Raw genomic sequence first — 18601 nt, 5'->3', positions numbered from 1 at the left:
ACCCCTCGGGCACGTCTCCCTTCTCCCAGCTATCAGAACCAGTTGAGTAATGGAGCAGCCTCAGCCCGAGTCCCAGGTCTTGCCGGTACCAGTACATATAGTTATGACCCAGATCTTGAGTACATTTCAGTGTCGCGTTCTGTCCTGTCCTCACGACCTGGAATCTGGGGTCCTGAGTGACACCAGCATGGACCACCCCTGTGGAGAAGGAGGACTCAGGCTGCAGTCACACGGACAGGCTTGGTGCTGGCACCCCGAAGGGTCGCTGCCCCCCCAGGACTCACTTGCCTGCAGGAGACAGAAGACCACACAGCCCAGGAGGCAGGGGCTCATGGCAGGGGCGAGGCAGACGGAGGGCCCTCTGGTCTGAGTGTGGATGAGAGGGGAGAGGGGCTCTCCAGAGAGTCCTTCTGAGATGTCACTGTCCCTGCCAGGCCCCAGAGCCAACCTCTCACTCAGGGGCCACGCCCCTTCCCCCAGAGGCTCAAATCAAACAGGAACCTAAGTGAACAGTTCACAACAGAAACAACCCATCCGGCTCAATGGACATGAGCCTTATGAGTGCTTGTATCCTTTCTGTAAACAGTTTACAACTTTAAGTGTCTTGTATTCCAGAGATAATTCTTCATTACTATGTATGCTGATTTATCTACATACTTCTATAGAAGAACGAACTGGCTCAAAATTGGGAAAGGAGTACATCAAGGCTGTACCTTGTCACCTGTTATTTAACTTATATGCAGAGAACATCATGTGAAATGCCGGGCTGCATAAAGCTCAAACTGGAATCAAGATTGCTGGAAGAAATGTCAGTAACCTCACATATGCAGACGACACCACCCTAATTGCAGAAAGCAAAGAGAAACTAAAGAGCCTCTTGTTGAAAGTGAAGGGGATCTTCCTGATCCAGGGATGGAACTCATGTCTTTTATGTCTCCTGCATTGCAAATGGGTTCTTTACCACCAGTGCCACCTGGGTAGCCTGGTGTTTTACTAGATAGAGAACTTAAATATTCACTATAAATATGACTGAGAAAAACAAAGCTATAGCAAAAGATATCATATTGTTGATGATGAAGGATGGAGAGAGGCATAGGAAAGTGATATGAAGAAACTTTCTGGTGATTGAAATGTTCACTATCCTAGTGGGATGGATATTACATGGGCAGATATGTATATATTGATCAAAACCATTAACCTATCAAGTATATAATGTGTAATGTTTGTTGTATATACAGCTGACTTTTGAACAACAGATTTGAACTGTGTGGATCTACTTTTTAATAAATACATACTACAGTACTACACAACCCGTGGATGGTTGAATCTGCAGAGGTAGAACCTCAAATACAGACTGTCAACTGTGAAGTTATACGCAGATTTCTAACTGCAGGGTTGGGGGGTTACTCAGTGCTCCTAAACATCACATTGTTCAAGAGTCAACTACAATCCATGCATCAATAAAGTTGATTTTAACATGCCTGAGGAGGGATGTATGTTATGTGCTCTGGCTAATTTCATGAACTAAATCATCAGGTAGAAATAATTTCACTCCTGTGATTTCTAAAGGCCTCAGCTGGAGGAAAAATGTGTCCATCTCTTTCTTTGCACCTAAGAAACGGTGGAAGAGGCTGTCAGAGATTAGCAAAGGGAATCAAGAAATCCAGAGTCCTGTTATTTGTCAGGGACTTCAAGCTTACTAAAATCTTAAGCAAACCTGGAAGATGTTCTGATGACTAATTTAATGTGTCACCTTGACTAGGCCACAGATATTTAGTTAAACATTGTTCTGAATGTCCCTGTGAGGATGTCTTGTTGAGAGATAAATCCGTGAAAAGTTATCAATAGAATTTAAAATCAGATTAGATGAACATCTTCATTAGTAAGGCAGATGAATTTCCATAATGTAGTGGTTCTCATTCAATCAGTTGAAGATATGAACAGAACAAAAACCCTAAACTTCTCCTAGGTAGGAGAGAATTATCCCACTGATGACCTTCACTAGACCATCTCTTCTTCCTGCCTAACAGCCTTTGAACTTAAACATCAGCTCTCCTTAGGTCTCTAATACCATGAGCCCAGCCTGTAGAACTTAGACTCATCACTATTAACAACTACGTAAGTCAACTCCTTTAAAAGATATATATGTGTGTATATACATATATATTTGTTCTATGGGAGAAATATTCAGTGGGGACGAGGACCACAGTGACAAGGACAGACTTGAGTCTGATTCTTGCTCTGACAGTTACGAAGTATGAGATCTAGACAAGCCACTCACCCTTAGATGTGTAAGAGTAAAAATAATACTTTTATCTTGTATGATATTTGCAGCATTAAAACATATCAAGAAATGAATGTCTGAGAAAGGCTGTATGCTCTACCAGGACATGGGCCTGGCTGCCTGGCAGTTGACACCCTCACATCAACTTCCTGAGCTGGGGAGCAGTGTTTTTGTCCCAGAGGACCCTCATCATGCAGGCCTGTGTCTTGGCTGCAGGCACAGTGATACATGGTTGAGTCCGTCAGCTCCAAGGAGCCCAAGCTCAGTACAGAGTGAGAGTCATTGAACTGTTGACCTGAGGATCGCCCTGATAGGTTTCTTTCTCCTCTCACATCTGTTGAAATACTGAATGAGGAACTAGGGGCTCTGGCTCAGGGCCTGTTGGTACCAGTACACGGAGAGGTGTCCAGATTCAGGGGAAAATCTGAGTGTCACTTGCGGCTTTCTTGATTTGATCAGGTATTTGGGAGTCTGGGTGACTTGAAAATCCACCAGGCCTGTTTGGGAGGAGACAGAAGGAAGCTGAGGGCAGAGCATAGCGGGAGCCTCCTGCTGCAGCCCTCATCGCCAGGCTTCTATCTCAGGGAGGCAAAGTCTTCTCAGAAGCTCCCGTGCTGTGTCCAGGACTCACATGGACCCAGGAGGCAGAGAGTCATACAGCTGAGGAATCTGGAGCCCACGGCAGCATCAGGAACCCAAGACTGCTGCTAGCTGGGGAGGGGCTCCTGGAGTGAGTGGTGTAAAGTGCTCACCCTCCTGTTTCCCTGATTGGAGCATTTGCCTATGAGGTCACTGCAGGCTGCTGTGTCCGATGTACTCCTTGCCAGGACCAAAGGCAAGCCCTCTGTGCCATTCCCTGCCCTTCACAGTCCCTGACCAAGGGGTGGGTGTGAAGGGTGCACCATTCCCTTGTCCCCATATGCCCACAACATACCTTATTGTCCTCTGCCTGCCCCTGCCTGACACTCAGCCAGGCACTCACCTGGCTGGCAATCACCAGGCAATCAGCTGACAATCACCCAGCCCTCACCACCTACCCCAACCCCCTCACCTGCACTTCCCTTGCAGCTCCAGGAGACCATCTCCTGGGCACATCCTGAGGGTCCAGGCACATGCCCACTTTTCTGGGCAGTCAGGAGTCTCTACTGGTTCCATGTGTCCTGGAAGCTCAGGAACTCAGGGAACGCAAACCTGCTTTCTGGTGCAGGCATGTAGCCAAGGTTGCTTACACCTGCCCTCCACAGGGTGAGTCTCAATCCCTCCCAGGACCCCCTGCTCACCGTGGGCCCACAGTGCCTCCTAGTGGCCAATGGTCCACAGTCTCATGGATCTGTGCCTTCTGCCTAAAGCAAGAATGTAAATACCCCACATCCTGAACATACACACACATACACAACACACACTTGTTGTACTGTCTTCCCAACCTGGCTGACTTAAGATTGATCTTCAAATTCCCTCTTAGCCTCTGGAGGTGAAAGACTGTAGGAACCAATATTTCCATTAAGCAGAAAATAATTGCAGTGACAGTAGTATGCTAAGGAGGTATCACACAGACCTTCAGTCCAGACACTCTGATGAGCTCAGATGAATACAGCCTGGGACACTGCATTCCGTAGATCCCTCTGATTAACCAGATCCACATATTTGTAGATTTTATATATAAATTAACTATTACTAAATTCTAGGTAATGGATTTATATACAACAATTATATATATTAACCCATTTATTTCTAAAGTTATAAAACTTTGAATTAAAAAAACCCATCCACTAAATTTAACGTAGATGTAGCTGGGTGTGATATGAGACTGCACACTCAGTGTCACACTGCAGGCAGGTGGCCCTGGGCTCCAAGGTCCGGGTGTGAGAAGCGTGCAAGGGGCTCCCCAAGTTCCAGGCTGCAGAGCCTCCCTTCTCTTTTTGCACAGAGAAGAGGTGGCTGTGTGGCACCGTGGAGAAATTTCTGGCACAGAAATACACAGATGTCTGGGAGCGGTTGGCAGACTCCAGCGTGAGAGGGAAGTTCTCTGTGTTTGGTCTGGAGACGCTGTACCCTTCGGGCACGTCTCCCTTCTCCATGGTACGAGCACCAGCTGAGTAATGGATCAGCCTCAGCCCGTGTCCCAGGTCTTGTCGGTACCAGTACATGACTCAGATCCTGAGTACATTTCAGTGTAACGCTCTCTCCTGTCTTCACGACCTGGAATCTGGGGTCCTGAGTGACACCAGCATGGACCGCCCCTGTGGAGAAGGAGGACTCAGGCTGCCGTCACATGGACAGGCTTCGTGCTGTCACCCCGAAGGGCACCCTGCCCCCAAGAATCACCTGCCTGCAGGAGACAGAAGACCACACAGCCCAGGAGGCAGGGGCTCATGGTGGGGGTGGGGCAGGCGGAGGGCCCTCTTGTCTGAGTGTGGATGAGAGGGGAGAGGGGCTCTCCAGGGAGTCCTTCTGAGCTGTCACTGTCCCCGCCAGGCCCCAGAGCCAACCTGTCACTCAGGGGGCCACGCCCCTTCCCCCAGAGGCTCAAATCAGAAATGGACCTAAGTCAACAGTTCACAACAGGGAGACCTGTCCAGCACAATGGACATGAGCTTTATAATTTGTTGCTACCCTTCTGTAAACAGTGTGAAATTTTATCTATACTTTATTCTGGAGATAATTCTTCGTAAATGTGTATATTACTTTAATTTGTCTACATATTTCTATAGCTCTGCATCTTGGGAACTTCCCTCTAGCTTTCTGCTCTCCTTTATGATATGTGTTCCAATAGGACTTCAAGGCCCATTTCTGCTTTAATTGACTGTAGTCCTGAGAATGTCCCTCTACCTACCCTGTTTCTCCAGGTATCTGCTCCTGATTTCATTGCAAGCTCATCAACATTTGAGGAATTCTTTGGATCTGTTCTTATAAACCTACTAACAGACGGTCCACCGGCCAAATGCAGCTGCAGCTCCTTCATGTTCACAGGAGCCCGTGTTTCTTTTGTTGGAGGGAATGGAGCAAGCACAGTGTGATCAGGCCTGTGACCCACCTTTCTGGGTGGAGAGAAGCTGGTTGCCCGGCACAGGATGACCTATGGGCACAAAGGAATGCAGACTTAGGAGCAAAGTGGTGAGACGTGGCACACACCACAGTAAGTGAAAAATGCTCTTTTTTTATTCGAGACATTCTTTTCATGGGCATACCTCCTTGTGATGCGTGGCTGACATTCACTGAGTAACAATTCATATCATAGAGCCTTAAACTGTATCTAGTTACACATAACCCAATACGTATATGTAATTTGTTCTGTATGGAGATGGTTCCATGAGGAAAGGAGACACAGGTGTTGAGAACAAACTTGAGCTGCAATCCTAGCTGTAACAGTTATGAAGTATGCGATCTGGGCAATTCACGTCCCCTCACATATATAGTAAAATAATTCTTATCTTGCATGATCTTTGAGCATTAAAACATATCAAGAAATGAATGTCTGGGAAAGTCTATCACTCTACCAGAGACTGGACTTGGCAGGCTGGGAGCCGACACGCTCACCACCACTTCCTGAGCTGGGGCAGGAGTGTTTTTATCCCAGAGGCACCTGATCATGCAGGGCTGCGTCTTGGCTGCTGGCACAGAGATACACGGCTGAGTCTTTCAGCTCCAAGGAAGTCAAGTTCAGCTCAGAGAGAGAGTCACTGAACCGTTTTCCTGAGAATCGATCTGACATGTTTCCTCTTTGATACACTTTCTTATTAAAATACTTAATGAGGAACTGGGGACCCTGGCCCATGGCCTGTGGGTACCAGTACACAGAGCGGTGTCCAGAGGCAGGGGAACATCTCAGTGTCACTTGCTGTTTTCTTGATTTGGTCAGGAATTTTGGGGTCTGGGTGAGTCCAGAATCTACAAGGCCTGTTGGAAAGAGACAAGGAAATTGAGAGGAGAGAACAGAGGAGCCTCCTGCTGCAGCCCTCACCGGCAGTCTTGCGTTTGGGAATGGCAAAAGCAAAGGCATCTCAGAAGCTCCCACACTGTATCCAGGACTCACCTACTCCCAGGAGGCAGAGAGTCACACAGCAGAGGAGCCTGGAACCCATGAGAGCATCAAGACTCCAGGACTGCTGCTGGATGGGGGCGGGGCTCCTGGGGTGAGTGGTGTAAAGTGCTGACCCTCCTGCTTCCCTGATAGGAGCATTTGCCTATTATGTCCCTGCTCTGTGTCTATCAGGCTGCCCTTGTCCAATGGACGCCTTGCCAAACCCAGGGCTGGCTCCTCTATGCCTTTCCCTGTCCTGACAGCCCCTCAACAAGACTGAGTGTGAGGCGAGCTTCGTCCCCTTGTCCCATATGCACACAACATGCCTTGTTCTCCTCTGCCTGACCCTACCTGACACTCATCACCCAGACTTCACCAGCCACCCCAAGCCCTTCACCTCCACCTCCCATGCTGAGGCAGGATACAACCCCCTGTGTTCATCCCGTGGTTTCAGGCTCATCCCCAGTTCCCTGCGCAGTGAGGCGTCTGTGCTGGCTCCATGTGTCCCTGGACCACTCAGGGAACTCAGACCTACTCCCTGATGCAGGCATGCTATAGACAAGGTTCTCTTAAGCTGCCCTCCCCAGGGTGACTCTCCCAACCTCCCAGCACACCATGCTTATTATGCAACAGTGCCTCCAAGTGGCCAAAGGTCAAGGGTCTCATGGATTTGCAGCATTTCTTTAAAAGAAAGAAAGAAAGAAAGTTTAGTTGCTCAGTCTTGTCCTTGTCTTTGCAACCGCATGGGCCGTAACCTACCTGGCTCCTTTGTCCATGGGATTATCCCAGCAAAAGTACTGGAGTGGGTTGCCATTTCCTTCACCAGAGGATCTTCCCAATCCAGGGATTAAACCCAAGTCTCCCACACTGGAGGCAGATGCTTTACCATCTGAGCCAGGAGGGAACTCCTATCTGTTTAAAGCAAGGGTACAAAATCCTAACACCCTGAACACACACACACACACACACACACACACACACACACACACACACACACACACACACACTCCTGTTCTACTGCCTTCCTCACCTGGCTGATTAGGGTTGATCTTCAAATCTACTCAGCCTCTAGAGGCAGAAGACTGTATGATCTGACTTTTACTAAGAAAGAAATAATTGCAGTACCACTAGAATGAAGGTAGTTAGCTAAGATGGAAATATATGATCACAAAATAAATACTCTGAGGATCTCAAGTGAATCTGCCTGCAAACATGGATTCCATAACTACTTCTGATTAATCAGATGCATATATTTCCAGATTTTGTATTTAAATTAAGCATGATCAAATTCTAGATAACACGTTTCATAAAGAAGTTTTATAAATATGAACTTATTTATTTCTGCACTTGTAAAATCTTGATATAATGGGGGCGATGCAGGATACATTTTGACTTTGAGAAGATTTTAAAGAGGGAGCCAGCTGGTGCCAACCTGGCCTAGGTTAGGTCAGATGCTAAGGATGTTGAGGGGCAGGGGATGTTTGTCGAGGACATGCAAAGTCAATCTGTCCTCCTTCAGATGGACTCGCATGAGTTTTGGAATGGTGGTCTGCTAAGTCAATTCAGTCGTGTCCGACTCTGTGCGACGCCAGAGACAGCAGCCCACCAGGCTCTGCCGTCCTGGGATTCTCCAGGCAAGAATAATGGAGTGGGTTGCCATTTCCTTCTCCAATGCACGAAAGGGAAAAATGAAAGTGAAATCGCTCAGTCATGTCCGAATCTTAGCGACCCCATGGACTGTAGCCTACCAGGCTCCTCCATCCATGGGATGTTCCAGGCAAGAGTACTAGAGTGGGGTGCCATTGATAGGTGATTAACTAAAGTTTGTTTCTTTTTCATGAGTCCATACATCTTGCTCAAAACAGACCCCATGGAGTAGCCACTTGAAAAGCCTCCCTGTGACATGGGAATCGACCGAACCCAGATGAGGGAAGAGCAGTGTGGCTGTGGTAGAGAGGGCCAGGGAGCTGATGCAGGGAGATGGGGAGGGGAACTTCCTGCTCACCTGAGAAAGGTGAGCAAGAGCCGAGACCATGTGAGAGCCAGGCTGGGGGAGAACCTTCCAGAAAGACAGAAATGAGCTGCCTGACTTGAGACAAGAGTGTCTAGATGTATCTAATTTACCAACAACCTTCCCTCCTAGGTCTCAGGCTCATGTGATGACTAGGAGTAGGAGCTGAGGAAGCATCTTCCTGGTTCACAAGGAGGATGCAGAGGAAAGACAGAGACCGATGGAGGACGCATGGCCCCGAGGCCCGAGAGTGAGGTTTGGGCCAGCCTCCTCGGCACACCAGGGTCACACTGCAGGCACGTGGCCTGCAAAGCCCTGAGGCTCCCGGTGCTACGAGCCTGCACGGGGCCCCTTGCCTTTTTGCAAAGAGGGGACGTGGTCGTGCAGCGCTGTGGAGTAACTGCTGGCACAGAAGTACACAGATGTCTGGGAGCGGTTAGCGGAATCCAGCGTGAGAGGGAAGTCCTCTTTGTTTGATCTGGAGACGGTATAGCCCTTGGGCACATCTCCCTTCTCCGTGGTGGGAGGGCTAATTGAGTAATGGATCAGCCTCAGCCCGTGTCCCAGGTCTTGTCGGTACCAGTACATGCGGTCATGATCCAGATCCTGAGTACATTTCAGTGTCGCGCTCTGTCCTGTCCTCACGACCTGGAATCTGGGGTCCTGAGTGACACCAGCATGGACCGCTGCTGTGGAGGAGGACTCAGGCTGCAGTCACACAGACAGGCTTCGTGCTGGCACCCCGAACGGCACCATGCCCCCAGGACTCACCTGCCTGCAGGAGACAGAAGACCACACAGCCCAGGAGGCAGGGGCTCATGGCGGGGAGGGGGAGGCGGAGAGCCCTCTGGTCTGAGTGTGGATGAGAGGGGAGAGGGGCTCTCCAGGGAGTCCTTCTGAGTGTCCCTGCCAGGCCCCAGAGCCAACCTGTCACTCAGGGGGCCACGCCTCTTCCCCCAGAGGCTCAAATCAAAGATGAACAGAAGTCAAGGGTTCACAACAAGGATTCCCATTCAGCACAGTGGATATGAGCCTTACAATTTGTTGTAACCCTTCTGTAAACAGTGTGAAATTTTATCTATATTTCAATCCAGAGATAATTCTTCATAAACGTGTATATTACTTTAATTTGTCTTCATATTTCTATGGCTCTGCTTCTTGGGAAATTCCCTCTAGCTTCTTGCTCTCCTTTATGATATGTGTCCCAATAGGACTTCAAGGCCCATTTCTGCTTTACTAGACACAGTCCTGAGAATGTCCCTACACCTACCTTGTTTCTCCAGGTATCTGCTCTCAATTTCACTGCAGGCTCACAAACATTTGAGGAATTGTTTGGATCTGTTCTTATCAATCTACTAACAGAGGGTCCAGCGGCCAAATGCAGGTACAGCTCCTTCATGTTCACAGGAGCCCGTGTTTCCTGTGTTGAGGGGTGCAGAGGGAGCAGGCAGAGCACCCTCAGGCCTGTGACCCACCTTCCTGGGTGGAGAGAAGCTGGGTGCCCAGCACAGGATGACGTATGGGCACAAAGGAATGCAGACTTAGGAGGGACATGGCAAGACGTGGCACACACCAGGGTAAGTGAACAATGTTCTTGTTTAATTTGAGACATTCTTTTCATTGGCATACCTCCTTGTGATTGGTGGCTGCCATTCACTGAGTAACAATTCATATCATACAGCCTCAAACTGTATCCTATTACACATAACCCAACACATATATGCCATGTGTTCTGTATGGAGACCATTCCATGAGGAAAGGAGACACAGGTGTTGAGGTCAATCTTGAGCTGCAATCCTACCTGTAACAGTTATGAAGTATGAGATCTGGGCAATTCACGTCCCATAGATATATAGTAAAATAATCCTTATCTTGCATGATATTAGTCAGCATTAAAACATATCAAGAATATCGCTCTACCAGAGACTGGGCTTGGCAGGCTGGCAGCGGACATGCTCACCATCACTTCCTGAGCTGGGGCAGGAGTGTTTTTGTCCCAGAGGCACCTGATCATGCAGGGCTGTGTCTCGGCTACTGGCACAGAGATACACAGCTGAGTCTTTCAGCTCCAAGGAAGTCAAGTTCAGCTCAGAGCCAGAGTCACTGAACCGTTTTCCTGAGAATCGATCTGACATGTTTCCTTTCTGATACACTTTCTCATTATAATACTGAATGAGGAACTGGGGGCCCTGGCCCACGGCCTGTTGGTACCAGTACACAGAGCGGTGTCCAGATTCAGGGGAACATCTCAGTGTCACTTGCTGTTTTCTTGATTTGGTCAGGAATTTTGGGGTCTGGGTGACTCCAGAATCCACCGGGCCTGTTGGAAAGAGACAAGGAAGTGGAGAGGAGAGAACAGGGGAGGCCTCCTGCTGCAGCCCTCACCGGCAGTCTTGCGTTTTGGGGATGGCAAAAGCAAAGGCACCTCAGAAGTTCCCACACTGTGCCAGGACTCACCTACTCCCAGGAGGCAGAGAGTCACACAGCAGAGGAGCCTGGAACCCATGGCAGTATCAGGACCCAAGGACTGCTGCTGCCTAGGGACGGGGCTCCTGGGGTGAGTGGTGTAAAGTGCTGACCCTCCTGCTTCCCTGATAGGAGCGTTTGCCTATGACGTCACTGCTCTGTGTCTATCAGGCTGCCCTTGTCCAATGGACGCCTTGCCAAACCCAGGGCTGGCTCCTCTATGCCTTTCCCTGTCCTGACAGCCCCTCAGCAAGACTGGATGTGAGGCGAGCTTCGTCCCCTTGTCCCATATGCACACAACATGCCTTGTTCTCCTCTGCCTGACCCTACCTGACACTCATCACCCAGACTTCACCAGCCACCCTAACCCCTTCACCTCCACCTCCCATGCTGAGGCAGGATACAACCCCCTGTGTTCATCCCGTGGTTTCAGGCGCGTTCCCAGTTCCCTGCACAGTGAGGAGTTTGTGCTGGATCCATGTGTCCCTGGACCCCTCAGGGAACTCAGACCTACTCCCCGATGCAGGCATGATATAGACAAGGTTCTCTAAAGCTGCCCTCCCCAGGGTGACTCTCCCAACCTCCCAGCACGACTCTCCCAACCTCCCAGCACACCATGCTTATTATGCAACAGTGCCTCCAAGTGGCCAAATGTCAAGGGTCTCATGGATTTGCAGCATTTCTTTAAAAGAAAGAAAGTTTAGCTGCTCAGTCTTGTCCTTCTCTTTGCAACCACATGGGCTGTAACCTACCTGGCTCCTTTGTCCATGGGATTATCCAGGCAAGAGTACTGGAGTGGGTTGCTGTTTAGTTCACCAGAGGATCTTCCCGATCCAGGGATTAAACCCAAGTCTCCCACACTGAAGGCAGATGCTTTACCATCTGAGCCAGGAGGGAACTCCTATCTGTTTAAAGCAAGGGTACAAAATCCGAACACCCTGAACACACACACACACACACACACACACACCGGTTCTACTACCTTCCTCGCCTTTCTTATTCGGATTGATCTGCAAATCCACTCAGCCTCTGGAGGCAGAAGACTGTATGATCCGAACTTTTCACTAAGAAAGAAATACTTGCAGTACCACTAGAATGAAGGTAGTTAGCTAAGATGGAAATATATGATCATAAAATAAATACTCTGAGGATCTCAAGTGAATCTGCCTGCAAACATGGATTCCATAACTACTTCTGATTCATTAGATGCATATATTTCCAGATTTTGTATTTAAATTGAGCATGATCAAATTCTAGATAATACTTCTCATAAAGAAGTTTTAGAAATATGACCGTATTTATTTCTGCACTTATAAAATCTTGATATAATGGGGGCGATGCAGAATACATTTTGACTTTGAGAAGATTTTGATGAGGGAGCCAGCTGGTCCTAGGTTAGATCAGATGCTAAGGATGTTGAGGGGCAGGTTACGTGTTTCAAGGACACACAAAGGCAATCTGTCCTCCTTCAGATGCACTCACATGAGTTTTGGGATGATTAGGTGATTAACTAAAATATGTTTCTTTTTCATGAGTCCATACATCTTGCTCAAAAGAGAGCTCATGGAGTGGCCACTTTAAAAGCTTCCCTGTGACATGGGAGTGGACATGACCCAGATGAGGGAAGAGCAGTGTGGCTGTGGTAGAGATGGCCAGGGAGCTGATGCAGGAGATGGGGAGGGGAACAAACTGCTCACCTGCGAAAGGTGAGCAAGAGCCGAGACCAGGTGAGAGCCAGGCTGGGGGAGAACCTTCCAGAAAGACAGAAATGAGCTGCCTGACTTGAGACAAGAGTGTCTAGATGTATCTAATTTACCAACAACCTTCCCTCCTAGGTCTAAAGCTCATGTGATGACTACAAGTAGGAGCTGAGGAAGCATCTTCCTGGTTCACAAGGAGGATGCAGAGGAAAGACAGAGACCAATGGAGGACACATGGCCCGAGGCCCGAGAGTGAGGTTCAGGCCAGCCTCCTCAGCACACACAGGGTCACACTGCAGGCATGTGGCCCGCAAAGCCCTGAGGCTCCCGCTGCTAGGAGCCTGCAAGAGGCCCCTTGCCTTTTTGCACAGAGAGGAGGTGGCCCTGCAGCGCCGTGGAGTAACTGCTGGCGCAGAAGTACACAGATGTCTGGGAGCGGTTGGCAGACTCCAGCGTGAGAGGGAAGTCCTCTTTGTTTGATCTGGAGACACTGTAGCCCTCGGGGACGTCTCCTTTCTCCTTTAAGGAAGGTCCAGCTGAGTAATGGATCAGCCTCAGCCCGTGTCCCAGGTCTTGCCGGTACCAGTACATCGAGTTATGATCCAGATCCTGAGTACACTTCAGTGTCGCCTTCTGTCCTGTCCTCACGACCTGGAATCTGGGGTCCTGAGTGACACCAGCAAGGACCGCCCCTGTGGAAAAGGAGGACTCAGGCTGCAGTCACACAGACAGGCTTGGTGCTGGCACCCCGAAGGGCACCCTGCCTCCAGGACTCACCTGCCTGCAGGAGACAGAAGACCACACAGCACAGGAGGCAGGGGCTCATGGCGGGGGCGGGGCAGGCGGAGGGCCCTCTGGCCTGAGTGTGGATGAGAGGGGAGAGGGGCTCTCCAGGGAGTCCTTCTGAGATGTCACTGTCCCTGCCAGGCCCCAGAGCCAACCTCTCACTCAGGGGGCCACGCCCCTTCCCCCAGAGGCTCAAATCACAAATGAACCTAAGTGAAGAGTTTGTAACAGGGAGACTCATCCAGATCAATGGACATAAGCCTCACAAGTAGATGTAAACTTTCTCTAAAACTAATTAAATTTTGTGTGTGTTCTAGTCCAGAGATAATTCTTTATTAATACATGTGTTACTTTTGTTTATCTGCATCTTTCTGTAGTTTCAAATCTTGTGGAAATCCTTCTGGCTGCCTGTTGACTTTATGACTCACGTGTCCCAGTAGGACTTCAAGGTTCCATTTCTGCATAACTGTCCACAGTCCTGAGATTGTCCCTTCACCTACCATGCTTTTCCAGGTATCTGCTCCCAATTTCATTGCAGGCTCATCAACATTTGAGGAATTGTTTGGTCTATTTCTAATCAATTCACTGACAGACGGTCCACCGGCTAAACGCAGGTACAGCACCTTCATGTTCACAGAAGTCCTGCTTCCCATGTCGGTGCAGGTGAGGGATCAAGAGGAGTGCCCTCATGCCTGTGACTCACCGTTTTGGGTGGAGAGAAGCTGTTTGCCCACCATGCCAGATGACATGTTCCCAAAAAGGAATACAGATGTAGGAGGGACTTTGCAAGATTTGGTAGACTCCAGGGTAATTGAAAAATGCTCTTTTTTTATTTGAGAAATACTTTCCATTCAAATACCTCCTTGTCATGCGCAGCTGCCATTCACTGAGTAACAATTTATATCATACAGCCCCACACTGTATTTTGTTACACATAACCCATCACGTATAGTTATTTGTTCTGTTCGGAGACAGTTCCATGAATGAAGGGACCATGGGTGTTGAGAACAGACTTGAGCCGGAATGCTACCGGTAACACTTAGGAAGTATGAGATCTGGGCAATTCACGCTCCTCAGATTTACAAACAGGTAAAATAATGCTTATCTTGATGACCTTAGTGAGCATTAAAACATATCAAGAAGTGAATGTCTGGGAACGTCTATCACTCTACCAGAGACTGGGCTTGGCAGGCTGACAGCTGACACACTGGGCACCACTTCCTGAGCTGGGGCAGGAGTGCTTTTATCCCAGAAGCCCCTGATCATGCAGGGCTGTGTCTTGGCTGCTGGCACAGAGATACAGGGCGGAGTCCATCAGCTCCAAGGAGCTCAAGCTCAGCTCAGAGCGAGCGTCACTGAACTGTTGTCCTGAGAATCGGTCTGCTATGTTTCCTTTTTCATTCACTTCCCCATCATAATATTGAACGAAGAATTCGGGGCCCTGGCCCACGGCCTGTTGGTACCAGTACACAAAGTGGTGTCCAGAATCAGGGGGACATCTCAGTGTCACTTGCTGTTTTCTTTATTTGATCAGGAATTTTGGGGTCTGGGTGACTTCAGAATCCACCAGGCCTGCTGGGGCGGAGACAGAAGGAAGTTGAGGGGAGAGGACTGAGGAAACGTCCTGCTTCAGCCCTCATCGGCAGTCTAGCGTTTTGGGGATGGCAAAAGCAAAGGCATCTCAGAAGCTCCCACACTGTGTCCAGGACTCACCTGCTCCCAGGAGGCAGAGAGTCACACAGCAGAGGAGCCTGGTGCCCAGGGCAGCATCAGGAACCCCAGACTTGCTGGGGTTGGGGCTCCCAGGGTGAGTGGTGTGAGTGCTGGCCCTCCTGTGTCCTGACTGGAGCATTTGCCTATGACGTCACTGCTCTGTGTCTCTGCAGGCTGCCCATGTCCAATGGACCCCTTGGCAGGACCCATGGTGGGCTCCTCTATGCCCTTCCCTGTCCTGCACAGCCCCTCAGTAAAGGGTGGGTGTGCCGTAAGCACTGTCCCCATGTTCCCAAATGCCCATAACATGGCTTTTTCTTCCCTTCCTGTCCCTGCCTGACACTCATCACCCAGCCCTCACCAGCCACACTAATCCCCTTATCCTCCACTCCCCATGCTGCTCCAGAAGATGACCTCCTGGGCACATCCTGAGGCTACAGGCATGTCCCCACTCCCCTGGGCAGTGAGGAGTCTGTGCTGGGTCCATGTGTCTGGACCACTCAGGGAACTCAAACTTGCTTTCTGATGCAGGCATGTAGCCAAGGTTCCCTTAAGCTGTCCTCTGCAAGATGACTCTCAACCCCTCCCAGCATACCCTTTTTACTGTGGGCCCACAGTGCCTCCTAGTGGCCAAGCGTCTCCTGGATCTGTGCCTTCTGTCTAAACTGCTAAGTCACTTCAGTCATGTCCGACTCTGTGTGACCCCATAGACGGCAGCCCACCAGGCTCCCCCGTCCCTGGGATTCTCCAGGCAAGAACACTGGAGTGGGTTGCCATTTCCTTCTCCAATGCATGGAAGTGAAAAGTGAAAGTGAAGTTGCTCAGTCGTGTCTGACTCTTCGCGACCCCATGGACTGCAGCCCACCAGTCTCCTCCATCCATGGGATTCTCCAGGCAAGAGTACTGGAGTGGGGTGCTATTGCCTTCTCCGTTCTAAAGCAAGAATATAAATACCCCACACCCTAACATACACACACATACACAACACACACTTGTTCTACTGTCTTCCCAACCTGGCTGACTTAAGATTGATCTTCAAATTCCCTCTTAGCCTCTGGAGGTAAAAGACTGTAGGAACCAACATTTCCAGTAAGAAGAAAATAATTGCAGTGACAGTAGTATGCTAAGGAGGGCTCACACAGACCTTCAGTCCAGGCACTCTGATGAGCTCAGGTGAATACAGCCTGGGACACTGCATTCCGTAGATCCCTCTGATTAATCATATCCACATATTTCTAGATTTTCTATATAAATGAAGTATTATTAAATTCTAGTTAGTGGATTTATATACAGAGATTATACATATTAACCCGTTTATTTTAAAGTTATAAAACTTGAAATGAAAAAACTAACCGTCCACTATATTTAACGTAGATGTAGCTGGATATGATATAAGACCGCAAACTCAGGAGGCATGTGGCCCTGGGCTTCAAGGTTCTGGGTGTGAGAAGCCTGGAAGGGGCTCCCCAAGTTCCAGGCTGCAGGGCTTCCCTTCTATTTTTTGCACAGAGAGGACGTGGCTGAGCAGCGCCGTGGAGTAACCGCTGGCACAGAAGTAGACAGATGGCTGGGAGTGGCTGGCAGACTCCAGCGTGAGAGGGAAGTTCTCTGTGCTTGGTCGGGAGACGCTGTACCCATCGGGCACGTCTCCCTTCTCTGTGGTGGGAGCACCAGCTGAGTAATGGATCAGCCTCAGCCCGTGTCCCAGGTCTTGCCGGTACCAGTACACATAGCTAAAGCTCAGATCCTGAGTACATTTCAGTGTCGCGCTCTGTCCTGTCCTCACGACCTGGAATCTGGGGTCCTGAGTGACAACAGCATGGACCGCCCCTGTGGAGAAGGAGGACTCAGGCTGCAGTCACACGGACAGGCTTGGTGCTGGCACTCCGAAGGGCACCTTGCCCCCAGGACTCACCTGCCTGCAGGAGACAGAAGACCACACAGCCCAGGAGGCAGGGGCTCATGGCGAGTGCGGGGCAGGCAGTGGGCCCTCTGGTCTGAGTGTGGATGAGAGGGGAGAGGGTCTCTCCAGGGAGTCCTTCAGAGATGTCACTGTCCCTGCCAGGCCCCAGAGCCAACCTCTCACTCAGGGGGCCACGCCCCTTCCCCCAGAGGCTCAAATCAGAAATGAATCTAAGTGAACGGTTCACAACAGAAACAACCCATCCGGCTCAATGGACATGAGCCTTATGAGTGGTTGTATCGTTTCTGTAAACAGTTTACAACTTTAAGTTTGTTGTATTCTAGAGATATTTCTTCATTATTGTGTATCTTTATTTATCTACATACTTCTGTAGAAAAACGAACTGGCTCAAAATTGGGAAAGGACTATATCAAGGCTGTACATTGTCACCTGTTGTTTGTTATATGCAGAGAACATCATGTGAAATGCCAGGCTGCATGAAGCTCAAACTGGAATATAGATTGCTGGAAGAAATGTCAGTAACCTCACATATGCAGACGACACCACCCTAATGGCAGAAAGCAAAGAGAAACTAAAGAGCCTCATGATTCAGGTGAAAGAGGAGAGTGAAAAAGCTGGCTTAAAACTCAATATTCAAAAAACTAAGATCATAGCATGCAGGCCCATCACTTCTTGGCAAATGGATGGAGAAACAATGGAAACAGTGACAGACTTTACTTTCTTAGGCTCCAACATCACTGCGGATGGTGACTGCAACCATGAAATTGAAAGATGCTTAATATTTCATGCAAAGATGGGTTCAATAAAGGACAGAAATGGTATGGACCTAACAGAAGCAGAAGATACTAAGAAGAGGTGACAAGAATACACAGAAGAACTGTATAAAAAAGATCTTCACGACCCCGATAATCACGACGGTGTGATCACTCACACTCACCTAGAGCCGGACATCCTGGAATGTGAAGTCAGGTGGGCCTTAGGAAGTATCACTACAAACAAAGCTAGTGGAAGTGATGGAATTCCAGTTGAGCTATTTCAATTCCTAAAAGATGATGCTGTGAAAGTGTTGCACTCAATATGTCAGCAAATTTGGAAAACTCAGCAGTGGCCACAAGACTGGATAAGGTCACTTTTCATTCCAGTCCCAACGAAAGGCAATGGCAAAGAATGATCAAACCACTGCACAATTCCACTTATCTCACACGCTAGCAAAGTAATGCTCAAAATTCTCCAAGCCAGGCTTCAGCAATACGTAAACTGTGAACTTCCAGATGTTCAAGCTGATTTTAGAAAAGGAAGAAGAACCAGAGATCAAATTGCCACCATCTACTGAATCATCAAAAAATCAAGAGAGTTCCAAAAAAAAATATCTATTTCTGCTTTATTAACTATGCCAAAGCCTTTGACTGTGTTGATTACAATAAACTGTGGAAAATTCTGAAAGAGATGGGAATACAGGACCACCTGACCTGCCTCTTGAGAAACCTGTATGCCGGTCAGGAAGCAAGAGTTAGAACTGGACATGGAACAACACACTGGTTCCAAATAGGAAAAGGAGTATGTCAAGGCTGTATATTGTCACCCTGCTTATTTAACTTATATGCAGAGTACATCATGAGAAACGCTAGGCTGGAGGAAGCACAAGCAGGAATCAAGATTGCTGGGAGAAATATCAATAACCTCAGATATGCAGATG

At 48.9% G+C, this 18601-nt stretch overlaps 1 protein-coding gene and 1 gene segment (V, D, J or C); one reads left to right on the top strand and one right to left on the bottom strand.

The window, feature by feature from the left end:
• Positions 1 to 1485, top strand: part of LOC145523678 (uncharacterized) — a 106192-nt gene extending 104707 nt beyond the window's left edge. For all 4 annotated transcript variants that reach the window (XR_014066830.1, XR_014066832.1, XR_014066836.1 and 1 more), the window contains one exon: positions 616 to 1485. The gene's annotated coding sequence lies outside the window, so the exon portion shown is untranslated. The remainder of the gene's footprint in view (positions 1 to 615) is intronic.
• Positions 1486 to 16334: 14849 nt separating this feature from the next.
• Positions 16335 to 17029, bottom strand: LOC145523680 (T cell receptor beta variable 6-9-like). The segment is given in 2 exon segments: positions 16335 to 16811; positions 16897 to 17029. Coding segments are annotated over 2 exon segments (450 nt in total).
• Between the last annotated feature and the right edge of the window lie 1572 nt (positions 17030 to 18601).

Source organism: Giraffa tippelskirchi, chromosome 10 (assembly GCF_054371585.1).
Source record: "Giraffa tippelskirchi isolate mGirTip1 chromosome 10, T2T-mGirTip1v1.2.pri, whole genome shotgun sequence".
In the NCBI taxonomy this organism is placed as follows: Eukaryota; Metazoa; Chordata; class Mammalia; order Artiodactyla; family Giraffidae; genus Giraffa; species Giraffa tippelskirchi.
This window is presented reverse-complemented; position numbering and strand designations above follow the sequence as displayed.